Genomic DNA, 26754 nt, shown 5'->3' with positions numbered 1-26754 from the left:
ACTGGATTCAACACATTCTTACAACTAAAATATTAATTTATAAAGAAAAAGTACGTAGACGTCACTTCAATGTGTTGTTTTGTTTGTTTTGATGAAAACAAAATAGCAATAATACAATGTTTCCAAAGAATTTCAGGAAAATTCCATTCTTGAATAAATTTGCATGAATGTAAAACTTTCAGCTTGATTTATTTTTATTTTTATTCTGTTTTATTGGTGTTTTTACAAAGAACAGCAAAAAAATATTTTTTCTGTAAAGTTAGATAAAACATTTATATTATGTTACTGCATGAATTTACATGAATTTCTCTCTGAATGTTTGCTTTTCTTTCATGTGATACTAAATGTTACAAAACCGAGCAGGATTTGACAAACGGCGCCCCACAACACGGTGGCGCACGAGATTCGAGGACATGTGGTCAGATATTCAGAGACAACGGGGGACAGAAAAGTGGCTTGTGATTATTTTTCATTAGTCTGCGATGAAAGCACCGCTACGTCTGACGCTGCACAACGAGTTATTTTAAGAGGAGTTGACGACATGAGAGGAGCTGCTCTAAAAGGCAAAGCAGAGGAACCGGTTTGCGAAGCCGCTGATGATATGAAACTGGATCACGGCAATGTGAGGATGCAGTGGTGAGCCAGCTGTGCGCTCACATCAGGGCCTTTGGAACCAAAGACACTTGTCCCAAGCAGAGCCGCGCACGTCCCCTCTGGTCGGTGACAGTTCCCACAGGACGACATCGGGGTGGACAGAAGCAGGTTCCCAGGAATGACGTCACTCGCTAAGAAGATGCTGATTCGGCTCCACGTGTGTGTGAGCAAACGTTCTCAGTCAGGAAATTCGCAAAGACCACTTTGCATTACTGTATAAAATGTTCATGAGGCAAAAATAATTCATTGAAATGAAAGGTGTTATAAAGTTTGTTCAATGTTATCTGAGTGGCTCATATTTGGTGACGTCATTTGAAAAATAAAGATAAACGTGTCAATGAAAATTGCTTTACAACAGTGTGTAGTTTTGTAGTTAAAAACAAAAAAGTCAGTGAAATTGACCCGCAGGCATCTTCACTTTATCACAACGGCTCTGTGCAAAACGTTTACACACCCCTGGTTTAATTAAAAAGCCTTTCACAGTAATACATTTATTTATATCTTATTATACATATATATTTGTAGAAGAGTATTTTACGTTGTCACAAAGTGCCAGTTCCCGGCCCTCAGACTCACAGATGACGTCCGAAGGTCCCCGAGCGTTCAGGGGACGGGGGACGTTGGACACGTTCAGTCGGGACCCTCTGCTTAGTCATCACACTGCGCCTCAAATATCCGCTGTGCAGAGGATTGTGGGTAAAAAGATTCTGCTAAATGTGACTGCAGAGAACGTCATGGGAGGGTCATCGTGCTGCTCACGACGACACACACGAGTAACGAGACAAACTAAATCTATTGCTGAGTAAATATCTTTATTAGAACTTTTTATTCAGATTGCACAACAGAACTACCTCATAAAACCACAAAAATAAGAAAAAAAAGTATAAAAAAAAGGTTCTATTGCGTTTTACACATTTCTTCCTGCTTCGGAGACTGAGGCCACCAGTCCTTCCTTTCTGCACCCGCAGCTGCATCTGCAACACACAAGACTTCAGTCAGACCACCAGGGTCACCTGACCTGCTCCCCCCGGGTGAGGAATCAAACACACCCTCACCCCCTCGCCCCACCCATATGGGTGAATCAAGTGCACCAGTCACCCGTCAGTGAATCGTTTGTTTTAAATGAAAAACAGCAGGCAGACTCCAAACGTTCAATCAAGTTGGTTCACGGAAACACAAACTCCTCCTTCTCCTCCCCCCTTCTCCCCCCAAAGTTCGTTTCGCTTAGTACAATGAAGATAAACCACGTTCTAAGTCCCAACACCTGCGTTAGTGGAACCCTGAGTGCACAACTAGACAGACGTTACCCTTCTCTGCGCCTGCTCGGTCAGGAGCATCGAAAACCCCTGCCAAAAACAAACCGGTTTACAAGGTCAAGACTACGGGACAGAAACAACCACATGGGAGGGACTATGGACGGGTCTCACCTGGGTCTGTTCCGAGGCTGGAGTTATCGAAGAACTGCTTGGGGCAGGTTCTGGACAGCAGCTCAGAGCCTTCCCCCCCGTTGAAGAAACTGCTCTTGGGATAGTCAAGAAACGAGGTCACGGGGGAGTCCAGGGCCTTCCTCGGGGAGTCCCGGGCCTTCCTGGGAGAGTCCCGGGCCTTCCTGGGAGAGTCCAGAGCCTTTCTGGGAGAGTCCAGAGCCTTTCTGGGGGAGTCCAGAGCCTTTCTGGGAGTAACCAGGACCTTCCTGGGTGAGCCGAGGAGGTTGGAGGTGTCCGAGGAGACGGAGAGGGGCCTCTTGGTGGGGTTCGAGGGCGACACGGTCTTGTCCACCTCCACCTTGCGCATCACCTTGAGCTTCATGGCCCTTCCCTTCCACTTGCCGATCTCTTCCTGATGACTGGCCACCAGGCTGCCGGGACAGAGGGACAGATATCAGAGAGGGACCTAAAGGGGACCCGCGCATCCACTGCTCGGCCCGCTGCGCTCTCACCTTTCCAACTCGGTTATTTTCAGTCGAAGCTGTTTGACTTCCTCCTCCAGTTTGGTCTTCTCCAGCAGAATGCTGGTCTGGATCACCAAACCTCTGGGGTTGATCAGTCTAGCATGAAGCTCCTCCCCCTGCAGGACTGAATTGAAACGCGACCACATCAGCGTGAGACTACACCATCACTCCCAACGCCGCCTTGGATGAAGCGCAGAGGGCCGACTTACACGAGTCCTCTCCTTCCTGCTGTGATTTCCTCAGCGTCTCCTTCAGCTTCCTCACAGACTCCTCCTTTTCCTTCAGCACTGTGCTCATCTTCTGGATCCTGGCGTGGACAAAGACCTCGGGGTTAATCTCTCGTGACGTGACGGCGAAGCGTCTTTCGCCACCTTTCCGCACGTTCGAGGAAAGAAAAAAGGGCTCTTACTCCCGTTCATGTCCGTCGGATGCTGAACTCAGCTCCACCTCCATTTTGAAGAGTTTAGCCCGGAGTTTCTCCAGCTCGACGGCGCTGGGTGACGCGTTCTCCTAAAGCACAAAGACACCAATATCACAAAACGCCACGCGTGGAGCGCAGGCTGCCTCGCGGGCCTGCAAACGTTCAGACGCACCTCGGACTGCCGCAGCTTGGCCTTGAGGGTCCGGATGGTGCCGTGCTGCTCCTCGACTTGTGCGCGGCTGTCCTGCAGCTCCGTCTGCAGCAGCTGGGTGGCCTCTTTGTGGTTGGACACCCTGCTGCTGGCTTTGAGCTGAGCCTCCTCCAGCTGACGGATTTGCACGCGCAGAGCCTGACGAGCAGAAACACGCGTGTGGTCATCTAGACACGGCTCCCGAGAGCTTGGTGGACGTGAAAAGGACACGTGGGGGAGCATACCGCCACTTTCTCTTCAGTCTGCCGGAGCTGAAGCACGAGCTGCTTGTTGTCCTTCAGCACCTGCAGCAGCGCGGCGGTCTTCTCCTTCTCCTCTCTGAGCAGAGAGTCCGCCCGAGCCTCCTGCAGCTTCAGCTCCTCGCTCAGGCTGTTGTGTTCTTCTATGACGCCCTGCGGGAGTCAGCTGGGTTACGGGACGACTAGAGACCAGCAGCGAAAAAGGCAGCGCCGTTTGTTAGATTAGAACGTCACGTCGGAGAAAGACTACCTGCAGGGCCGCCGTCCTTCTGTGAGCCATCGCCGATCTGAGCTCCACCTCGCCGCTCAGGATGCTGTCCATCTTGCCAAAGTTTTGCGGCTGGATGGGGTTGAGGGCCTTCAGCTGCTCCTTGAAGCTGGTCCTGACCTGGACCTCCTCCGACACCTCGCTGGAGTACAAGTCCCTCTTGGTCTGCAGCCTCCTCAAGACGTGGGACATTTTCTACCGATCAGAAAAGAGTCAAATGTTGGAAACATTACCCAGGAAAACAACCCAGTCCCATTTAGGTCAGCACTTCATTTTGGTAAATGTCTCCATTCAAATGGCTTATGGCTTATTTTTTCAGTGAATAATTGGACCTGGAAAACCTGTTGAAAGGAGTTTCCTGCCTTCATAGAATCTCATAGTTCATCCGTACGTTGGTTTTCATTTGAGCAAACCACTCTTTCCTCACACCCCCCCCCCCCCCCCCCCCGTCATGCCAATCACCTGCAGACAGAGCTGCCTCTTGGCCAGCAGCTCGGCCTGCCGGCCGCCCCACGGCGCACCGAGGTCCTCGTCTCTGGCCGAGTGGCGGGGCGTCCCCGCCCGGGACAGCAGCGAGTCCTGCAGACGCCGCTCCTCAAAAATGGCCGAATCCGTCTTCACCAGATTCTCGAACTGACTCTTGTAGCCTTGCGCTCGCGCCAGCAGCTGCACCTGCGGGGGCCACGGAGCGGGGACGTTTATCAGCTGATGCAGAGAGGACGACCATTGTGTCTGTGTGTGTGTGTGTGGGGGTTGACATTCACCCTAATGTCATCCAGCGCCTGAGCCATCAGCAGCTGCTGCTGCCGCACGGTGTTGTAGGCGTCCAAGCCGGGCTCAGGCGTGCTGCTCAGCCGCTGGTGGGGTTTGTACTTGGGGAACAGGTCTATGAATGTTTCGAATCTGCCGCAGGACTCCTGCAACGAAACGAGAGTTCAGGGGAATCACAGATGCAGCAGAAAGCCTCCGTCTGTCAGAGCTCGGAAGTACGACGACAAATCCATTGCGACGTTACCTGGAGCAGAGCGTCCGAGTCCCGCAGCGCCGCCGCCGTCTCCTCGCTTCCACCACAGCTCTGATCCATAGCGCCCAACTGCTCTCGGAGGGCTGAGATGTTCAGATTGCCGTCACAGAGTATCTGAAAGGAGGAAACAAGTGTAACGTACGAATGGCTCTAACCCGACTCGCTCTGCGTCGGCGTTTCGAAGCCAGGACTTCTTCCCCGTCTAAACTTTGCTCCAAACAAATTATATGAATGACTTTACGAGGTGTTTGAACCTCTTTGGAGATGCGTGGTGATCCAGTGCTGTAGACCTCGATCATCTCAGTTTATTAAAAGTGACATTAAAGAAAGCAAACGTCTCAGGAAGGACCGTTTACAAACCTGCTGTGAGGCGCCGGCTTCAACTTGAGCAGAAGTTCGTCCCTCCCTGATCAACTGGAGCTGCTGCACCTGAAAAGCAAAAAGATCATCTCTTGTTGTTTGGATAAAACACAACAATCCCTCAGAGGACAAATGAAGACATTGTGAATACTGTGCACGTCTTTTAACACGAGCTTATCAACGGTTATGGAGAATAAGTGACCTACCGTTTGCTGCAGCTCGGTCTCTCGCTCAGAGTTCAACTGCGCCTGCTCACTTAACTGCTCCTGGATGGCTGAGATCTGCAGTGCGGAGAGAACAGACGTGAACACAGCGGTGCTTTGGCGCGTGAGGCCCATCGGATGACCGACGACAAAACGTACCGTCTCCATCTTGTCCTCCAGCTGCGCTCTGAGCTGCCGCTCCTCCCCTCTGACTCCCTCCAGAGTCTCCAGCAGCTGATCTCTCTCCTCGCTGAGAGACGTCACTCTGCACAGCAGATTCTCCGTCTCCTCCGTGGACGTCTGAAGGATGGAGTCCTTCTCGGAGAGCAGACAGTCCCTCTCCGCCTCGACGTGCTGCAGCTTCTCAGAAAGAGTTCTCGTCTGTGGGGGAAGGAACAGTCAGAAGGGTCCACCTGCTTTGAAGACAGGTTTTATAAAAAGCACCTTGAGGTATCGGACACTAACTTGTTGATCCAGTTGATGCAGTTAAGGAAAAGATAAACTTTGTACTCTGTCATGAACTAAAATATCACAACAAAATAAAACGATTCTCAAAAACCCAACACAAAGCTGCCAAATTAGATATTTAATAACAGCAAAGTAGGGAGTTGGGTTTGGCCAAGATCTCTGTAATGTCAGTTGTTTTCATACTGAACGACTTATTTTAAAGAAACGAATTGAACCAATAAATTAGCACATCTCTGATAAACCAAAGTGGTGGCTTAGCGTGATACACCGTGTCCGATAATCACATCAACAAATAACTTAACAACATTGCATGAGAGTTGATCAATGAGGACTTTTAGTCGAGCGTCCTCCACCTCATTCCCGCTGCGCTGTAGATCGGCGTCCAGCTCCCTCTTCTGCTCAGTCACAGTCTGCAGAGACGCCTCCAGCTGTGTGATCTGCTGAGGCAGATACGGGATCAGCATTCATCCTCCAAAAACATCCGAAACACAAAGAACCGCTTCTATGCTACGCAGATTAGAAATGTACGGAAAGGCTTTCACCACTAAGCCTGTCGCAAATGATTGTGTGCTGGCTCTTGTTTCAACGGGATCATTTTGCAGTTATTGTTGTGTTCCACAGTAACAGAAATTTAACCTAAATATGAAAACTAAGAAGGTCTCTCGTCACAAACCTCCGTCTGCATGGTCTCCATCTTGTCCTCCAGCTGCGCTCTGAGCTGCCTCTCCTCCCCTCTGACTCCCTCCAGAGTCTCCAGCAGCTGATCTCTCTCCTCGCTGAGAGACGTCACTCTGCACAGCAGCTTCTCAGTCTCCTCCGTGGACGTCTGAAGGATGGAGTCCTTCTCTGACAGCAGACCGTCCCTCTCCGCCTCCAAGAGCTGCAGCTTCTCAAAAAGAGTCCTCGTCTGTGAGGGAAGAAGCAGTCAGAAGAAGAAGAGTTTATTCAACTCCAGCTTCAAATCTAAACAGTTTATAGTTCAAATATATTAGAGACCAGAATGGGTCCATGTTTGCTTCCGGTCAGCTGATGTCATCCACACACACTGGAACAGGAAATAAACTGGGACTCATTTGGAAGGTTTCACAGCTCTGAAGGAGTCTGACAACTTCTCTCTTGCTGCATGCATCCCTGCAGATGAGATTTTCTGAAAGTAAAGCTAACGGAGAGACAAACCTCCATCTGCATGGTCTCCATCTTGTCCTCCAGCTCCGCCCTGAGCTGCTGCTTCTCCCCTCTGACTCCCTGCAGAGTCTCCAGCAGCTGATCTCTCTCCTCGCTGAGCGACGTCACTCTGCACAGCAGCTTCTCCGTCCCCTCTGTAGAGGTCTGACACGTGCTCATCTTCAGCGACAGAGCATCCCTGTCTGCTCGCACACTCTCGAGCTGCTCGACGAGGCTCTGTTGAAATGAGAAGATTTCCAACATGGAATCACGACCTGGACCACGGAGCGTCCGTTTATTATTCTCCGTTGACATTTCAACCCACCTGGCGATCCAAGCCAGATTCCCTCTGCTCTCGGAGCTCCGCTTGAAGAGATGAAAGAAGAGACTCGGTCTCCGCAACCTAAAAATATAGAGAACAAATCGTAATTCAAAACGTCATGGAAGGGAACACAGTGCTGCAGAAAAGGACGACGTAAGAGTGAAACACGACACAAGGGACACACCTGCTGCTCTAGCTGAGCTTTCCTCTCCTGGAGTCTCTCCTGTTCCATGTTCTCCTGCGATTGTAGAAGGCTTTGAGAAGCTTCAGTCTGAAAATAGAAAATCATTTAGTCATTCATACAAAAACAGCTGCTGTTTTAACGCAACAGTGTGATCGCAAATAAATCCCATGAATGTTCAGCTGCCCCTCACCATCTCCGTGGCACTCTGCAGATCATCTTCCATCTGGTTCTCCTGCTCAGCCAAAGCCAGGAGTTCCTTCCTCTGGGAAATGATATAATCAAATTAACTACCCATGTTAACTTACGGTCTATAGAAGTAAAGCTGGTCGTCACAAACCTCCGTCTGCATGGTCTCCATCTTGTCCTCCAGCTGCGCCCTGAGCTGCCTCTCCTCCCCTCTGACTCCCTCCAGAGTCTCCAGCAGCTGATCTCTCTCCTCGCTGAGAGACGTCACTCTGCACAGCAGCTTCTCCGTCTCCTCCGTGGACGTCTGAAGGATGGAGTCCTTCTCTGACAGCAGACCGTCCCTCTCCGCCTCCAAGAGCTGCAGCTTCTCAGAAAGAGTCCTCGTCTGTGAGGGAAGAAGCAGTCAGAAGAAGAAGAGTTTATTCAACTCCAGCTTCATATCTAAACAGTTTATAGTTCAAATATATTAGAGACCAGAATGGGTCCATGTTTGCTGCCGGGCAGCTGATGTCATCCACACACACGGGAACAGGAAATAAACTGGGACTCATTTGGAAGGTTTTACAGCTCTGAAGGAGTCTGACAGCTGCTCTCTTGCTGCATGCATCCCTGCAGATGACATTTTCTGGAAGTAAAGCTAACGGAGAGACAAACCTCCATCTGCATGGTCTCCATCTTGTCCTCCAGCTGCGCTCTGAGCTGCCTCTCCTCCCCTCTGATTCCCTCCAGAGTCTCCAGCAGCTGATCTCTCTCCTCGCTGAGAGACGTCACTCTGCACAGCAGCTTCTCTGTCTCCTCCGTGGACGTCTGAAGGATGGAGTCCTTCTCGGAGAGCAGACCGTCCCTCTCCGCCTCCACGAGCTGCAGCTTCTCAGTCAGCCTCTGAATCTGTCGGCAGAGTGGAGACGGTTATTGATGTTCTATTGAAGAGGGATCAGTCAGCATGAGACAGCAGGTTCACTCGGAGCGTGTTCTTTGTGTAGGATTTCTCAGCTCTCGCACCTGGAGTTCGATCTCTGCGTCGCCCTCCGGCTCGGCCTTTTGGCTCCTCAGCTCGTCGATCTCCTCTTGGAGAAGTCTGATCTTCTCCTGAGACGCCCTCAGCTCCTCCTGGTTCTCGATCATCTAAAAAAGAGTCGCACCTCATGAAGATGTTTGCTGTGCAAAGTCACTACAAAGCAATGTACGGTGACAAGGAGGAGGGACGTCGGGCTCAAGCCTTTTTCTTCTTTACAAAAGTAAATTCAATAAAACCGACTTGAAGCTCCAGTTTGGCTGATGCAAGTTTATTGTCTCAATATCTATTTTCAAGTCCTCCATAAAGAAGTATGATGTTCACTCAGTACGTTATGCTACATTTAGAGTCAAACAAACCATAAAGCGGAGTATTTCTTAGGGGCGGGGCTACCTTGTGATTGACAGGAAGCATTTTAGTTGTGTTCCGGGTACAAATCAATTATATTCAATTTGTAAAAGCTTTGCATATAATTCACCATACAGACAGATTCCCTGATATCTTACACAACAGAGTCAACATTAAAGTCCCTGAACACAACGCAGCTCCATTAACAAATGTTATTCACGATTTCAGAAAACTGTGACTGAAATTCAAGTTATGTTCAACCCCTGCTTATAAAGATCAATTGGAAGAAGAACTCACCAGCTCCACATTGTCTTGAAGGTCAGACTTAAACTGGCTCAGCTCCTGATCCCGTTTCTCCAGACGCTCCTCCAGCTGTTGGATCTGAAGCACAATCAACGTTGCGCTGTCATCCGCTCCAGAGAACAGCGAGTACGAATGTAAAGCGAGAATCAGTACGTTCCAAAGCAACGCATGCAGTCTGTAGCTCAGCGCAACACGTCGCTTCTTACTTTTAAAGGGGTTTTTGTTCAACGTTTGGGGACAAATTCACAAAGTTGAAAGGAAAAGCACCCGAGGTGTGAGAATGAGAACAAGAGAGACGCTCTGACCTGCAGAGCGGAGCACAGGTCCTGCTCCTCCTTCAGCGACTGAGGCTCAGCGCCGAGCTGCTGCTGCTGCAACTCACACTGCACCTGAAGGACCAGGAGACAACGAGAAGACAACTTAAGTGATAAACAAAAGCATAATGTTTAAGTGAAATTTTCGCAAAGGATAAAATGTTTACATATTTTCTACTATATAGAAACTATGTCCACATTCATGCAAACTAATACAAAGTCATAAGATTTGAAAATAGTTTCATTTTTACTTCACAGGGACGTGAACAAGAGCAGAATTCTTTTCACATCAGATTTTTGGAAAACGTTGAGGTAATATATGCTTTTTATTAACAATTTAGACAACATACTTGCGTATCATGATATGATAAAAGTTATTATTTCATAGTGGTGGTTCCAGCCAACGTCAGTCAGACTGTAAACGCACGAGTAAATAATTCCAGGTCTCAACAGGAGTTTCCCCCAAAAAATAGGAGAACATTTCAGGGGGAATAATTGGTTTATAGCCCCGTCTCAATGGAAAGATTTACACCCCGAGCTCTCACCGTCTCCATCATGTCCTCCAGCTCCGCCCTGAGCTGCTGCTTCTCCCCTCTCACCGCCTCCAGAGTCTCCAGCAGCTGATCTCTCTGCTCGCTGAGCGACGTCACTCTGCACAGCAGCTTCTCCGTCTCCTCCGTGGAGGTCTGACACGTGCTCATCTTCAGCGACAGAGTATCCCTGTCTGCTCGCACACTCTCGAGCTGCTCGACGAGTCGCTGTTGAAATGAGATGATTTCCAACATGGAATCACGACCTGGACCACGGAGCGTCCGTTTATTATTCTCCATTGACATTTCAACATACCTGGCGATCCAAGCCAGATTTCCTCTGCTCTCGGAGCTCCGCTTGAAGAGATGAAAGAAGAGACTCGGCCTCCGCAACCTAAAAAAATAGAGAACAAATCCTAATTCAAAACGTCATGGAAGGGAACACAGTGCTGCAGAAAAGGACGACGTAAGAGCCCGAGTGAAACACGACACAAGGGACACACCTGCTGCTCTAGCTGAGCTTTCCTCTCCTGGAGTCTCTCCTGTTCCATGTTCTCCTGCGATTGTAGAAGGCCTTGAGAAGCTTCAGTCTGAAAATAGAAAATCATTTAGTCGTTCATACAAAAACAGCCGCTGTTTTAACGCAACAGTGTGATCGCAATTAAATCCCATGAATGTTCAGCTGCCCCTCACCATCTCCGTGGCACTCTGCAGATCACCTTCCATCTGGTTCTCCTGCTCAGCCAAAGCCGGGAGTTCCTTCCTCTGGGGACCAGAATGACCACATTCCATAATTAAGTATTAATTAAGTACAAATAGAACCAGAGTTTTGAAGGACAAGGCCAGTATTAATCCTTAGCTTTCCCAAGAAGAGACCAAAACCATCAAAAATAATAAAGTATATTTTCTCTCTACCCAGACCTGGATTCCAAATGATATAATCAAATTAACTACCTATGTTAACTTACGGTCTATAGAAGTAAAGCTGGTTGTCACAAACCTCCGTCTGCATGGTCTCCATCTTGTCCTCCAGCTGCGCTCTGAGCTGCCTCTCCTCCCCTCTGACTCCCTCCAGAGTCTCCAGCAGCTGATCTCTCTCCTCGCTGAGAGACGTCACTCTGCACAGCAGATTCTCCGTCTCCTCCGTGGACGTCTGAAGGATGGAGTCCTTCTCGGAGAGCAGACCGTCCCTCTCCGCCTCCACGAGCTGCAGCTTCTCAGTCAGCCTCTGAATCTGTCGGCAGAGTGGAGACGGTTATTGATGTTCTATTGAAGAGGGATCAGTCAGCATGAGACAGCAGGTTCACTCGGAGCGTGTTCTTTGTGTAGGATTTCTCAGCTCTCGCACCTGGAGTTCGATCTCGGCGTCGCCCTCCGGCTCGGCCTTTTGGCTCCTCAGCTCGTCGATCTTGTCTTGGAGAAGACTGATCTTCTCCTGAGACGCCCTCAGCTCCTCCTGGTTCTCGATCATCTGAAAAAGAGTCGCACCTCATGAGTGTACGGGAGTTCCTATAAAAAGGAATCTACCATCAAGGAGGAGGGAAGTCGTGCTCCAACTCATTACTAGTTTGACTGCAAAGATATTAGCAGGTACTGAATGAAGTATATTCCATGTATCGGTTCTGGTGTAGAAGCATTAAGGAGAATCGTACAAGTGTTTGCAGCTGCTCCCTCTGTGCGGCCGTCTCGCTGGCTGAATCTTCCGGTTCTTGCTGTGCAGCTTCCAGCAGCTTGATTTGCGCCTTCTGCTTCCGATTCTTTTCCAGAGCCGTCCTCAGCTCCTCCTGATTCTCAATCATCTGGTTGTTTTTAAAAAAAATAGAAGAAGAAATAGTTACGACACGTGGAGACCAAATCAACCTGCAGAGGAAATGCATTTTAAAAATCACAGCTCACCATCTCCACGTTTTCCTGCAGGTCCGTCTGCAGCTGGTCTCGCTCTGCTGTGAGGGACGTGACCGAGGAGAGCAGCTTCTCCGCCTCCTCTGCACAGCTCCTCTGCTCGGACAGGAGAGCGTCCTTCTCAGCTCGCACGCGCTGGAGCTCCTCTGACAGACTCTGCATCTGCCGGGTTGGACAGTCAGTACCGTGACAAATGATTTGTTTTAACCGCTTTCTTCGTCTACAGTTTCACCCACATGTTGATCCGATTCAAACTCCTTCTGCTTAGCGAGTTCCACCACATTGGAGTTCTGTCGGGTCTGCTCTTGGAGCTTGTCTTGAAGAGATTGTAGAAGAAGTTGTGTCTCTGCAGCCTAGAAATCATAAAGTATAAGAGGCTTTTTTTTAGTTTTAAAAAGGATGAGAACGTCGTCATTAAATGTTTCAGATATATTCAGAGGTTATAAATAGCAGTGTGTTAACGCACCTCCTCCACGTGTTCCTGGAGGTCCGTGGTGAGCTGGTCTCTCTCTGCAGTGAGACACGCGACCGCGGACAGCAGCTTCTCCGTCTCCTCTGCAGCGCTCCTCTGCTGGGACAGGAGAGCGTCCTTCTCTGTTCTCACATGCTGGAGCTCCTGCATCAGCTCGTTCAGCTGGACACACAAAAATAAACAGACTCACGCTTACATTTATGAATAAGTCTTCAAGCAATCCAACAAGGTCCTTTCTGACTACTCTACTCTTTGTTTGTATGCCGGTATTCACCGTTCATACCGGTGTTACGCCATAACAACTGATGTTGCTCTTCAGCAGGCAGCTACTTGTGTTACGTGTGTTGAGATTGAGTCATGGTTAGAACGCCGTAAAGAGCTAACGCGCCAACAGCTGTTCGCGTAGCCGGCGCCAATAATCTGTGCGCGACTCGCTCAAAGGCCGGACCCGAATGTCCTGCGACTCGCCCGCTTTGTCAAATGATCTACCTGATCGGGAAGAGTCCGGAGCGAGGAGAGCTCCTCCAGCTGGGCTCTGAGGGACCCTTCTGCCTCTTGAGACGAGGTCAGCTCTCTGCTCAGCCGGGCCGCCGTCCTCTCCAGCTCCAAGCTGTCGATCAGGTCTGCAGACGGAAAAACAGCGAATGCTCTAATCGGAGTTCCGACTTCATTCATTCCGCAGTATTTTATGAGCAGACTTGCACACATGCAGAAAAAACCTCCGACGTTAAAGACGTACTTTTGGGGACGTTTCCGTCGAGCAGAGTGGTGAGCTTGGTGTTCTCGTCGAACGCCACGTTCAGCTCCTTTTGGAGGTCGCTCTGCATCGATTTGAAGCGAGACTTCTCCGCCTCCAGCTGAGAGCGCAGTCGGGTCAGCTCGGCATCCAGCTTCTCGTAGCCGGCGTTCAGATTCACCTGGAGGGGAAGATCAACACGTATTACAAACCACAAAAAGACACCGGACACGTCCGCCCGGAGGTCGTTGGTCTGTCGAACCCACTCACATTCATCTCCTCCACAGCGATGTTCTTACTGCGCAGGTGGGCCCATTCCTTCTTGGTGTCTCTGCTGAGCCCCTCGGCATCGTCCAGAGAGCGACGGAGCGCCGCCACCTCCTTCACCAGGTCCTTCCCGCTCTGAGAGGAGGAAACCCAACCCAGTCAGCCTGCACTTACTTACACTGTGATGAATACATTACAGTGGAGCAGTGCTTTTTATAGAGTAGCATAATAGGTACAGGTGTACGGGGGAGAAATGACTTCAAACACATGGATTTGGCGACATTGAACCGCCATGGCGATAAAACTAAAAGCTCATTAGGAAGCACATACCAGACTCTGAAGTTCCTCCGCAAACTCTGTTTTACTCTGGAGCTCTTTGGAAAGAGTTTCTATTTTGTTCTTAAAAGAAAAACACGTGCAAAATATTTAACAAAACTAAATGAATATTAAACATCAACATGGACGAACTGTTCTGGAGGAATACTTACATTTAGCTCAAGGCGTTGGAGCTCAGAGGAGACGAGGTCGCTCTTCAGTTTAGCGATTTCATTTTGAAGCTCGCTCTGTGAGATCAACGGAGAACAGATAAGAAGCCGAACGCAGCGTCGTCCTTCGCCCTCGGCACCGACCACTTACCTCGTGCTCCTTCCGGAACTCCTCCTCGAGAGAAACAAACTCGTCCATCTCCCTCTTCTCCTCCTTCTCTTTCGACAGAGTCGCTTTCTCCTCTTCCAGGCGCTTTATCTCCTCCATGAACATCCCGAGCTCCTCCTTCAGATAGTCCCGCTCAGTCGTCGCATCGTCCTGTACACACAAAAAAAAACAGGACCTTTGACTCGAGACTAAAATAACATTAAATACATTCATTCAGGAGATAAGAGTAACAGGATTTTCTCCACTTTCAGAAGTGAAACCAGCTTGATTTGTGGGAGGAGTTTAAGTCACAGCCAAGAAGCTCCACTACCTTCTCTTTAGCCAGAGTCTCACACAGCTGGATGGTCTCTGCAAATTCTTTCTTCATCTGGAAAACAAGGTCTGAAGATTAGCACCGAGCAGCTCACAGCTTGCAGAAGCTACTATTCGCGTGTTCTTGAGGATTTCTCCATTTACTCGACAGACAAGGGAGCAGGTGTATTCAAAAAAAAAAAAAACACAGCACACCTGTTCATCAGCGTCACTCGGAGTGTGGCTCTGTTCGTCCAGCTGTTTCTCCAGGTCGGCCACTCTTAACTTCAAAAGCTCCACTTCTTCATTGGCCTCCTGCTTCTGCTGGGCCTCCGTGTGCAGCTGCAGCTGCAGCTCGACCTCGCCCGCCCTCTGTTCTGCCGTCTGCATCTTCTCCAGGGCTTCCTGCGTCTGTCGAGCCTCCGTCTGCAGCTGCAGCTGCAGTTCGGCCACAACGGCATCTAAGGTCTCTACTTTTGTCCTGGCCTCCTCTGTCTGTCGGGTCTCTATTTCCAGCTGCATCTCCAGGTTGGACACTTTCCCTGAAAGGTTGCAGCCACCGTCAGGAGACATAAAGTCTTTGGGGCTGGAAAAAACAGAAAAATAAACAGGTGATTAGCAGGAGGAACTGATATTACCTGCAGACACGCAAACTGCAGGGGTTTGTTCCACGTACAGCAGTTGGACTAAAGAGAACAAATATACGGTAAAGCACATTAGCCACACACACACCTCTTCTGGATGATTGAAATATTAGCTGTTGTTAGAGTGAAAGCTCCTATAACTGTAACGTGTGAAAAAAATGACACTCACCTGTCTTCGAAGCTTCGAACAGTCACAGAGCTCTGGCTCATGTCCATTTCATACGACGGCTCATCAGCAATCTCCCAGCGAGAGTCAAAGTCCTCCTCTTCTGTTGAAACACACCATGGATGCATTTAACTCACTGTCAGCGTGCAGTCCACGCGGGAAATGGGAACCATTAAGCAAACGGTCACGTGCACGGCGCATGCATTCCCTGCGCTCCTCCCTACCTTCACACAGAGCCGACATACAGGAGCGATCCGCTTTTCCCTTCCGAGTGAAAGTCTCTGCAGAGCTGAGGCCGGACGGACTGCCATCGTGTGCGGGCAGACGGGCCATCTTTCCTCCCCACGTCACCCTGCGTTTTGGCCTCTTCAGAAAACAACAGTAGAGTCATTACTACCACGACGTGTCAGAGGAAGCGGCACTCTACCGACAGCGTTCCTATGGCTGTTGTCTACCTTACGAACAGGAACCAGGTTAGAGCTGGAGACCAGAAGCCTGGTCAGGTTTCTGATGCGATCCTCTTGTTCCCTCTGCAGCTGATCCTTTTCCTGGAGCAGCTGGGAGAGAACCTCCTTCTCCGTCGCGGAGGTGTGCGTGTGTGAGGACACCTGTGGTGGTCACACACATGCACGTTGTTATAATGGGAGTCACAGGCACATGGCTGAATAAGAACAAGAAAACAGACACTTACCTCGTGAAGCCGTCGCTTGAGGTCTACAATTTCGTTGCGGTACCTCTTGAGCAGAGCCCCGTCATCAGACACCTCCGTCACATGGGGGTCGTTTTTCATTTTTTTGGCGGTGCAGGCGAACTGACACAAAGAAAGACTTTGTTTTCTCACTCTCGTACTTCATGTTTCAAATCCCAACTATGATTGTTGCATAAATGTGCAAAGGAAAGGAGATTATCTAATAAAATGAATATGGAGAGATTTGACCAACCTGCAGAGTGCTGAGCGTCTCATCCAGAGCGGCAGGAGTGATGGTGCAGATGATGACCGTTTTAGCGTTCCCCCCCAGGGAGTTCTGCAGGATGCGGGTCAGCTTACTGTCTCTGTAGTTGGTGAAACCCCTGAAGAGAGAGCAGAGGATCCGCGTTAACAAAGGTCAGCACTGCCCTTCGAAGTTCAACCAGGCGTCAACCGCCAGCTGTTAACAGTGAAGTGTGAAGTGAATCCACATTTATGGAACTTCATCATCAACAATGAAGAACCTCACTCATTCGTCTCATTAATAGGCCGGGCAAGGAGAATATTTTTGGAATTGTACTCCTCATCACAGGATTTCATTATCCATTTCAGTCAATTGAGGATAAATCACAGAAATGATCAGTTATGTACAAACAAGCAGACTGTTGTTTACTTACTTCTGACTTTCATCAGTCAGTTTCTTGATCACTTGGCTGAGTGTAAACAGGCTCCGATTGATATTGACACCTTCCTTGAAATGTGTGCCTAGAACAACAAAAGGGGATTATTGTAAACGCAGTACAGTCTGTAGTGTGCAAACAGTAAAGCACGTTGGCATCAGACGCCATAAACCGCGCTTACCTTCAGCTCCCGTTTGACTTGCTCTCTCAGATCCAGCCAGATCAACTAAATTCTGCAAGATCAAGGGAGATTGCTGGTGAACATACAATCAACACAAATAAAAATAAATATCTAATAAAAAAATAAAAAAGCTATCTTACCAAATGAGACACAATAACGGCACCGTCTGAAATCTCCCCTGAAGCCGGTTCGCCAATTTCTCTGCTTTCCAGGATCTGAGAGGAAACCAAATCATGCAGGATTTATATTCCACAGAATCCGACGTTTCTTACTACTCGTTGTGCCGTTGCTCACCATTCGGAAAATGGTGTGAGAGCGGCTGCTCCGCTCGTTCATCTTCGTCTTTGCATAGTGCCGGTTTTCTGCGGGGGGGGCAGAGAACCCGTCGGTTGTTGTCACACGGTGTGAAGCCTGGAAGCATCAGTCTCACGTTCAGGGACCTCGGAGCTTACCTTCTCCTTTCCGGATCCAGGCCAGAACTTGGGATGTAGTCGTCACCAGCTCCTCAGTCAGGTCCGCCACGTAGATGTTTTTCTGCATGTTTTTCAAGGCACAATCACAATGATCATATAAAGAGGAAAGTAAAATCGTCTCAACGGTTTCAGGAATTCAGTAATCATCGACTTTAAAGTATGTTACAAAAGAGCGTTGGCCCACTATGATCACAGATCACCGCTTTTGTATTCAGAACTTGTTAAGTTTCATTAAAAAGGTTTTTTTTTACCCTTTAGCGGCTTATTTAAGCATCATCTAGCAGTTTTGACCAATGCTTCATTAAATATTAGTTGGGCTCCACATCGTTAAACCCAAAAGGTCGTGTTCTGTTAACCAGTTCCCTTTGAAATCTGAAAAAAACAAAACTTAAATGTGTAGAAGTTTGAGGCCGCACCTGTTATTACAAAGAGTCAGAACATGGTTATAAACAGGCCTCCATACAAACCATTTCCTTCAACAAAATACGTGATTTCAGATCTAAATATAATGATTGAAGGTTTGTTACTTGAAAATGTTAAAAACTAAACCCACAAAGATTCCATAAGGAATTCATCAAACGCCAACAAACCTGTTAGATGGCCCACTTACATTGATTGTCTCTCGCACTTCCAGGGGTTTCCTCTTGCAGCTGTCAACGAGTAGATCACTCACAGTCTCGTTGTAGATTTCCATGTAGGAAACCCTCAGGAGGAACTCCTTCTTTGAACACTTGAGCAAAAGAGAAGTCCTCAATCAGACAAAGAAATCCATTCGACCAAAAACAACTGGAAAGTTTTAAAACCGGATTCAATTCCTACATTTCTAATTGTCTGGAAGACGTCGTCCACAGCCAGAGGAATCACCCCATGAATACGGTCGCCCCCCATCATGGTGAAGGTCTTTCCCGAAGAAGTCTGCCCGTAAGCAAATATGGTTCCTGTGGATCAAACGCAACAACAGACATACACAATAAACACACGGCTACAAAGACTCAATGGGGCAACACAATACCACCAGACAAGTCACCGTGCACCGTTTCTATGACATACCATTGTATCCCTTGACAGTAGAAACAACCAGCGGCTTTGCAATGTCCTGGTACAGCTGATTGGTCGTTTCGTCCGCGGTGAAAACTCTGTCTGTGAAGAACAGAGCAGGAAAGGTGAGTGTGCGCTCGGGCCGCGTCAGAAGGAGGCACCGAACCCAGTGACCACGCATACCAAAAACAAAGCTCTTTGTGGAATTCCCATCGTCGACCTGATGAATGGATTTCTTATCAGCCTTCCAAAACAGGGGCACAGGCTCGGCGCTCTCCGACGCGGCGCTCTCCCTGTAACAAGGACACGCAATTAAGAACACATGGACTTCTTGACAGAATAGTCAGCTGACAAAGTGGACTGTTGCTCTGGGAGAATTCATTTGTAGCTGAATTTTCTTCACACATCCTGGATGGTTTTGTGTGAGTGTCCAGTCAAAGTGCAATGTGTATATTGTATATAGAGACACAGAAGACAAATCAGTTTCTGTTAATTATGTGACACATAAGCCACGAGTACAGTACAAGTCAGAAGTTCGGACGCATCTTCTCATTGATTTGAATGAGAAGTGTGCAAACATTAGGAACATTTTAGACTGAACTGCATGAATTACTATAAGTTCTTGTTTCCCTCAGGATCACTTGTAATAACGTCTCTTGGTATTTCCTCTTCCGGTCATTATGTCAGTTTAGCCATCGTCTAAATTCGCATCTATCTACATTATTTACAGTGTATACATATATGAATAAACATCACCCCATGTGCCTTTATAATACTGAACCGTCCCTATTTCTAGAAGCTTCCAAACGGTCATTAAATGTGCAACGAAGAGCAGAAGAAAATATTCCCAATATTCCCCCAACAAAAGGGAATTTGGGGTCGTGCCAACCAGGTCAAGCCTAAGCATGACGTGAATTATTTGATATATGCTACTTAATAAACATATTACTGATTTCAGAGGGTCGATCAGAACAACACTGTTCATAACGTTACGTCAAGTGCTCAGTAACGTTAACTCCGTCGTGACCAATCGGATGCTGATAAAATATAATAAGTTACGGTTCAGCATTAACGTTAATTGGTATTTGCTATAAAAAGGACTCGCCGTTAACGTCAGAAATGAAGTGCTACTATTGGGAACAGTTAGCATTAAGGTTTCAAAACATGGCGTTAGCGGCTATCTTACCTTAAAACTAACGTTAGCTTGGAACTTGTACTCTTTGCTAACGTTAGCTGTCGGCACAAAACTTACCTCGCAATAAGCGGACGGACTCGAACGCACACTTTAACCGCCGACTCTTCAGTCATTTTTAGTCACCCCCTTAAGCATAGAATCCTGGGGAACAACTAATACGAAATCAAACTGTCTAACCCGCACTTTGGGTGTTATTTTTTTGTCTTTGCTATTTAAATATCTCCCGCTTCGTTTCGATTGGTCGACGTCATCAGGTGGACCCCTCCATCGATGGTTTTATAAAAAACCCGATTGAGTTAAGTTTTAGCTGCATTGTTTTTAAAAAAAATGTATTTGAGCGAACATATCAGGACAATTTAAAGGGAGTGGATCGAAAGTGTTTTATTTTTTATTAAAAGTTTCTTTACAGAAAAATCCAGTGACTATGGTAGCGACCGAGTAGTGACGCATCAGCTGGCGACCGTGTCGGATGTCGTCATCAAACCGCGTCTACTCCAGTGTGGAAAACACATGAGAAAGTGGTGATTGTAGTAGTTAGTTCAGTAAAAATGAGCCTATTACAGTAATTTAAAGAATCGTACCTGTTAACGAATCCTGACGACGTTGATTAGAATTCAGTGTTAATATTTTCCAACTGCGCGATTGCTGAAAAGTACACAAAGACTTTCTTGGAGGGGTTTATCTTGCTTTTCAAATGTCTCTGTTTGTTGTAAACAGGTAGGTTAGCGTTCATTCTTTTTTTCTGTTCTAGCTTTTACAGTTGTTTCCTTTGTATAAAGTTATATGATATTTTTTTCTTCTGCTGTTATAGTAATTTATATTTTTAGACCGAAACGCTAGGTATATTGTATCAGAAACCTGTCCCATATAATATACATGATGTGTAACAAATGATGTGTAGCATATGGTAGAACCGTCTGATAGTGAGAATTTATTATCAGCTTGTATCCGCTACGATAAAGAGAAAAGCATGTGGATGGCAGACACCGCTTACTTTGGTAAAATACCCAAAGTAAGTCTATTAATTAGTGTAATCACTTATGCTTTAATATATTTGGATAAGCTCAACAGATCAGCTACAATTTTATTTTAGAAGTTAAAGCAGTTTTATACAGGTCATATGATTTTCTAAAAATTCCAAGCTGTTCTCACCTTTCCCAAAATGTTGATGATTTTCTGATCCTAAAATGTAGGATGTGTAATATGTTAACAAATTAGCAATTTTATGCTATATCTCGGTTACATGGGTAGATTCATAAACCTACACCTTACATTAAAACATGTCTTTGAAGATAAACCTTTGACAAAGATGTAGCTGGTATTGTATAATTCTGCAGCCTACCATGTTGTTGATTAGGCTGAAGAAGTGAACCGATGACTCCGTATCATATCTCATTCTGTCAATCACAGATATCTTGGAGAGGAGGAAAATGAGAGTGTCCCGAAGGAGTCTCGCGCTCAGGCGTTACTGGCTAAACTGCAGCAGAAGGCCAAAGAGAAGCAGAGACAGAGTCAGACAGAGGAAAGGAAACGCCCGCTGAAAGAACGGACGGAAGAACAAGAAGTGAAAAAGAAAAGGAAAGCTGACAAGAACAGCGCTCAAGAGCCTGAACGTCGCAAAAAGAGGAAATCAGAAGATCTGCCTCTATTCAATGCCGTCTCTGATCATGAGCCTGTGGAAGAGGCAAAGAAGAACGAGGCGTGTGCAAACAAGAAACAGAAGAAGAAGAAAAAGGAGAAGTCATGTGTGTATAAACTCAGATGTTGACACCACACTTGACAATCAATTTACATTACATGATTGACGTTAAAAGAACCGCGATCAAACCATTTGCGCGGCCAATATTATCAGCCATACTCAGCTCAGTGGCGGTAATTGGCAGAAGTTGACAGAATGCTGTCAAGCGGTGAAACAGCAACATTTAGGAATGTTTTGTTATGTTTGAAAACGTTTCAGATGCTACATTTACAAGCACAACGTGGTAATTCACTTGACCCGGAAAAGCGGGGAATCCTTATTGTGATGTCGTTTCTGTAATGAACATGAGACCAAAATATGTCTCGCATGATTGATTGATTGGTCTTTGGATTTCAGCCAGTCCAGTTAAAGCGACCGGGAGAGACGAACAAGAGGTGGGAGAAGAAGAGGAGGCACAGCCGGGAAACGTGACACTAAAAGAAACCACGGAGAAAACTCCTGCTCCAACTGGGTTCACGGTTCTGGGTGGATTCAAAAACAAACCGGTCCAAAAGGTACAGTGTCTTTGTCCGGAGGCAGTCATGGCGTCGCCGACAGCGTTATTGTTCAACCTCTGGAGTTTTAGTGCGCGTTGTTGTTCTTTTGTCAGGTGCACAGAGTCCTGCCTCAGTGGCTCGCTCAGCCGGACGTGATTCACAGAGACATCAGAAGCAACCTGGTCCCCATCGCCGACGTCCCGCGACTCTCCCCTCTGCTCGTGAGAAAACTGCAAATTAATGGAATCCATCAACTCTTTCCAGGTGACGACACTCGGCGCAATGTCCTTATGTTCAGCAACAGCTTTCTGAAGTCCTAAGAGAACTTAATATTGGTGTCACCTTTTCGCAGTGCAAGCAGAGGTAATCCCGGCCATCTTGGAGAGCGCACAGCAGGGGCTTCTGATTGGACGAGGCGGCTACAAGCCCAGAGATATTTGTGTGTCGGCGCCGACGGGAAGTGGCAAGACTCTCGCGTTTGTCATACCCGTCATACAGGTGAGCGTCCCTCAAGCAATCCTTTAATCAAAGAATTCAAACTACGCGTAAAGAGTGCGTGTTTGAGGACGGAATGATTCTCCAGACCAAATAAAGACTTTCTCCACCGTCAGGTGCTGACGGAGCGGGTGGTGTGTGAAGTCCGGGCGTTGGCCGTGCTGCCGACCAAAGAGCTCGCCCAGCAGGTCAGTACCTTGGAGAACGAAGGTCTGGATAGGAAATAATCCCTCAATGTTTTGCTGTGTAGATCCTTGAACACGTTCTTCCTGCACAGGTGTGGAAGGTGTTCAAGTCGTACAGCGAGGGAACCTCTCTGAAGGTGGTGATGCTGGCGGGTCTGAAGTCCTTTGCTGCCGAGGAGTCTTCGCTCTCCGAACTCAGGCGAGTTTCCTCCGGTTGAAAGTCGTATTTAAACTTAAAAGAATGTATTGACAGATTGTTGTCTGTCTTTACTCCCACCAGGGGGCAGCACAGGAACACCTTCTAAAGTCATCACGTACAAGCTTTAACGTTGCATCGGGGGGGATGATTAAATGGACGCGTATCCGATCAGGACCCACTGGAACTCATTGTGTTTGGGTTTTTCTTCCAGAGGGGGAATGAGACGCAGTTTAGCCGACGTCGTCGTTGCCACACCGGGTCGACTCGTCGACCACATCAACAAGAACTCGGGCCTGAGCCTGGAGCACCTTCGGTTTCTCGTGAGTGTTTGAAAACCGCTACAGCTAAAAAAAAAAAAAAAAAATCAGAACGAACGGACGTGTTCCCCATCTACCGACGGCCTCTCTGTTGTTTTATTAAGTAGAGTCTCTGATCCCATCCCAGATTATTGACGAGGCTGACAGGATGATTGACAGCATGCACCAGTCTTGGCTCAGCCAGGTGGTGAAGGCGGTGTACCGATCAGGAGGCGGCGCAGACCCCATGTGCATCTTCAGGCGGAGTGAGCCGGCACACGTCACGGCAGCCAGGTGAGTCTTGAGTTTTACGCAGAGTTCTTCTTTTAACCAGAAGAAAAGTTCCACATTTTATTAAAGGAAAAGTTCCACATTTAATGAAATGTACATTGTCTTTGCAAGAGTTAGATAAGAAGATTGATATTAAATGTATGCCTGTGTGATCGGTACAGAGCAGCAGTCGGGACGTGGTTAGCGTAGCTTAGCATAAAGACTAGAAGCAGGGGGAGACAGCTAGCATGGCTCGGTGCAAAAAGTGGTTATATAATCAATAATGAATTTATCTACTGGTAGGCACATGTTTTAACTTTTGACAAAAGTAGGAGAAAAAAAGTTCCATCATTTTGTGAATCAGTTCAAAGTTCCTCGCTGCTTATTGTAATTCAACCGTTCATTGTCCGCTCCCCCGCTCAGTCTGTCTCCGCCTCAGATGCCGCTGCAGAAGCTGCTCTTCTCTGCCACGCTGACACAGAACCCGGAGAAGCTCCAGCAGCTGGGCCTCCACCAGCCCCGGCTCTTCAGCTCCATCCACAGTCACTCCGGCTCTGGCACGCCGCAGGCCTCCACCCAGACGCAAGGCGGCTTCGACTTCCCCCAAGGGCTGACGGTAGGAGGTGACCTTTGACCTTCAGGAAGGAGGCGCCGTGCTGTCTGACCACGGGGATTAAACTTGTATATACCTGTGTATATTTGTTTAATGTTTTTTAGGAGTACTACGTGCCCTGTACGCTGAGCAAAAAGCCCCTCCTCATCCTCCACTTCATCCTGCGCATGAAGCACAGCCCCGTCCTCTGCTTCACCAACTCCAAAGAGACCGCACACAGGTCAACAGGACAGGCCAACTGTCTCCATTCATTATATATCAGTGTATATGTGTCTGTACATACAGAGTAAGCGTAGCCTTACTGTGCGGACTTCTTTCCCTCTTCAGACTTCATCTGCTGGTGCAGTTCTACGGGGGGATCCGGGCGGCTGAGTTCTCCTCCCGACTCTCTCCCACCGAGAGGAAGAAGACGCTTAAGGAGTTTGAACAGGGAAAGATCCAACTGTGAGTTTGGATCGACCAAGGCAGGGTTTGACAAAAAGTGACAAGCAAACCAACAAAATGTAAAAAAAAAAAAATCTGATTGTTTGCGTTCCTGTACAGCAAACTTTATCAAGCATTTCATTTCAAGTCAGATTGTTTGGTTGTTGAACAAAGTAGTCACCATGATCATAGACCCAATAAAGGGAATATGTATTTATATATATATATATTTTTTCCAATGAGCAATGAATTAAACCAGCGCACCGTCCTGCAGGTTGATCAGCACAGACGCAGCGGCCAGAGGCATCGACATCAACGGGGTCAAATGTGTCGTCAATTACGACGCGCCGCAGTACATCAGGACGTACATCCACAGGTGAGCGCCCCTCCCCCCTCCCCCAACGTCGGACCGGGATTACATACGTGCATCCTCTATCCATCGTGTTTTGCCTGAGACTGTCCTTTTGCTTCAGGATTGGAAGAACAGCGAGAGCGGGGAAGCCGGGCCTGGCCTTCACCTTCCTGCTGGGAGTGCAGGTGAAGCTCTTCCACAGACATGATTCAATATGGATGAGAGAGTACGAGCAACATAAACAGTGTGTAAAGTTGGTGGAAAACACAGCTGATGTGTTTTTTTATCCTCTTCCCACTCAGGAGAAGAACTTCCTTCAGATGGTGAAGGAAGCAGGAACTCCCGGGATCCAGAAGCAGATCGTTAAACCAGAGAACCTGAAGGGGATGGAGGCCCAATTTCAACTAACTCTGCAGGAGCTGGCCAACGCCATCAAGGTACCAGCTGACAATCATTCTTTAAATGTTTAAAAGGACTCGATGTCCACGGTTCAACAGCTTCCGATGCATATCTGGTTGCTATATCATTAATGCTGGACTCCGGTTTAATCATCACTGTCAATGAATTTGTCATCTTCGATGTTGCAGGAAGAGAAATTTCAATGAAGGAGCAACACTGACAGAGTCTCCTGCGAGTGGACGACCACAAAGAGTTATATATGTTTAATAAAACATAAAAAGTCTGTTTGTGGTGAAGCTGTCTGTCTTTTAAATGAGCGAATGTTTCAGGCCGATCAATGAGAGCGTTTTTTTTAGCCCTCCCTCCTACCAGTGTGTCCCCGCACTTATAAAGGTGATGTCATCAGATGAATGTCATTCATACTGTGTTTTAGAGCCAGAACTACAGATTAATCCTAATGAATTGTCTACTTTCTGGTGTATATGTTATTTAACAATGTACAAAACGTAATAAAATATGCATGTTTTAGCTCTGGATACACTGATGATCAAAGTAGGGTTTGGAATTTTATACATTTTAATAAAAAAAGTCAGAGGTCCCAATTCTCTTTCATTGATCTGATCCCGATTGGTCACGGCTTAGTTTGTTTAAAGCATGATCCCAAGTTAAGATATTTTTCACCATTTACTTAATTGGTTTTAGGTTGATCAAAATTATGGATCTCACTGAACAACCATCGTAAAATATCAACTCATGGCTGCTTTTTGTTTTTCATCCTACTCGAAATTCCGTTTCTACACATTAGAACATTTTAATGGAAGTTTTTAAAGAAAAGATCTTCAGGTATCCTTTTTTCCATCGGGTTTTAATTTAAATCGCTCTCGCTCTCATTAATATAATACATATTGTCAGTCCCATTTGGAGGTCTTCCTCCTCATGTAGCTCTCTCCTTCGCTGTCGATGGCCTCGTAGAGCTGCAGGTCGTTTTCTTTGGTCGCGTGCATGTAGCCCAGGTAGCCCACGCACAAGGTGATGGTCACCAGTCCGAACGCCATCACGGGTTTGTTCTGAAACACAACGCAGGCATTTATCAGTGAAGGCTATGGATGAGATTTTAATGCTGTGTGAGGGGCAAATATTACATAATTGGACATAAGCAGCTACTGTGACTCAGGCTGAAGATGAGGTCCATTGCTCAGCTGATTCTGCGTTCTTGCTCTTGGATATCATTGTCAAACATTGAGCCCCACCGGTTTCATGAAGAGTTCGGGGTTGAAGGCTCGGAACAGCGTGGAGGTCTGTGCGCCCCTCAGCCCGGGGGTCCTGAACCCTTTCTCAGGGGCGCCGTCCTTCCCTCCGCCGACCTCCTTGTCCGACATGTCCGGTCAACAGCTACGAACGGTGTAACGGCAAAACACGAAAAATGAGCATTGCCGACTTGTTTTCGGTGGTCCAGACTGGCTCCTTAAGGCGCAGCCATGTTTTCAAAGTCAAAGCCGAGGGAACTTGTAGAAGAAGAGGAGGAGGTCGAGGACCTGGAATGTCACAGCGCCTCCTGGTGGTGGTGATCATTTTAAATTAATTCATCGTCCTTCCTCTTCTTTTGCTTTTCGTAGCGGTTGGCAAAGAGCTTTCGGGGAAATTACCTACAAAACAAAATAATAATAATAATAATAATAATAACTAAACCCTTAAATTAGTCTTGTTTTTGGTTTACAATTTTGACTATAATTTG

General features: G+C 47.4%; 3 protein-coding genes across 7 annotated transcripts; 1 reads left to right on the top strand and 2 right to left on the bottom strand.

Annotated features, from left to right (window-relative positions):
• Window positions 1-1449: 1449 nt before the first annotated feature.
• On the bottom strand, window positions 1450-19804 carry cenpe (centromere protein E). Of its 4 annotated transcripts, none has more exons than XM_040159852.2 (59): window positions 19610-19804; window positions 18541-18650; window positions 18370-18459; window positions 18139-18257; window positions 17930-18049; window positions 17299-17380; window positions 17141-17208; window positions 16987-17061; window positions 16847-16898; window positions 16663-16750; window positions 16239-16368; window positions 15989-16108; window positions 15753-15905; window positions 15522-15663; window positions 15301-15400; window positions 14704-15073; window positions 14507-14563; window positions 14179-14346; window positions 14031-14105; window positions 13873-13941; window positions 13546-13677; window positions 13279-13456; window positions 13029-13162; window positions 12534-12701; window positions 12304-12420; window positions 12062-12229; window positions 11818-11964; window positions 11514-11636; window positions 11166-11399; window positions 10859-10930; window positions 10669-10755; window positions 10482-10559; window positions 10181-10393; window positions 9627-9710; window positions 9316-9399; window positions 8658-8780; window positions 8310-8543; window positions 7807-8040; window positions 7660-7731; window positions 7470-7556; window positions 7289-7366; window positions 6976-7200; window positions 6473-6706; window positions 6153-6236; window positions 5491-5712; window positions 5335-5409; window positions 5129-5197; window positions 4760-4882; window positions 4509-4661; window positions 4207-4416; window positions 3727-3939; window positions 3462-3629; window positions 3199-3375; window positions 3015-3115; window positions 2815-2912; window positions 2594-2729; window positions 2082-2512; window positions 1962-2000; window positions 1450-1628 (listed from the first exon to the last, which is right to left on the bottom strand). In XM_040159852.2, exons 1-59 carry the CDS (start codon window positions 19663-19665, stop codon window positions 1552-1554), a joined length of 7926 nt encoding a protein of 2641 aa, XP_040015786.2. In that variant the 5' UTR covers window positions 19666-19804; the 3' UTR covers window positions 1450-1551. The 4 variants fall into 4 exon arrangements, with proteins under 4 accessions (XP_040015786.2, XP_040015787.2, XP_077949667.1 ...); XM_040159853.2 differs by having other exon boundaries at window positions 12062-12223; XM_078093541.1 differs by lacking the exons at window positions 9316-9399; window positions 9627-9710; window positions 10181-10393; ... (3 more) ...; window positions 11166-11399; window positions 11514-11636.
• Window positions 19696-25617, top strand: ddx51 (DEAD (Asp-Glu-Ala-Asp) box polypeptide 51). Of its 2 annotated transcripts, XM_040159875.2 has the most exons (16): window positions 19696-20269; window positions 20963-21297; window positions 21648-21805; window positions 21901-22051; window positions 22140-22285; window positions 22399-22470; window positions 22560-22666; window positions 22878-22986; window positions 23111-23256; window positions 23656-23848; window positions 23950-24065; window positions 24173-24289; window positions 24543-24644; window positions 24742-24805; window positions 24923-25057; window positions 25208-25617. In XM_040159875.2, exons 1-16 carry the CDS (start codon window positions 20247-20249, stop codon window positions 25223-25225), a joined length of 1992 nt encoding a protein of 663 aa, XP_040015809.2. In that variant the 5' UTR covers window positions 19696-20246; the 3' UTR covers window positions 25226-25617. The 2 variants fall into 2 exon arrangements, with proteins under 2 accessions (XP_040015809.2, XP_040015808.2); XM_040159874.2 differs by lacking the exon at window positions 25208-25617 and having other exon boundaries at window positions 19893-20269; window positions 24923-25105.
• On the bottom strand, window positions 25271-26744 carry smim8 (small integral membrane protein 8). Its single transcript, XM_040159880.2, has 2 exons — window positions 26270-26744; window positions 25271-26086 (listed from the first exon to the last, which is right to left on the bottom strand). Exons 1-2 carry the CDS (start codon window positions 26396-26398, stop codon window positions 25928-25930), a joined length of 288 nt encoding a protein of 95 aa, XP_040015814.1. The 5' UTR covers window positions 26399-26744; the 3' UTR covers window positions 25271-25927.
• Between the last annotated feature and the right edge of the window lie 10 nt (window positions 26745-26754).

This window comes from Gasterosteus aculeatus, chromosome 18 (genome assembly GCF_964276395.1).
Source record: "Gasterosteus aculeatus chromosome 18, fGasAcu3.hap1.1, whole genome shotgun sequence".
NCBI lineage: Eukaryota > Metazoa > Chordata > Actinopteri > Perciformes > Gasterosteidae > Gasterosteus > Gasterosteus aculeatus.
This window is presented reverse-complemented; position numbering and strand designations above follow the sequence as displayed.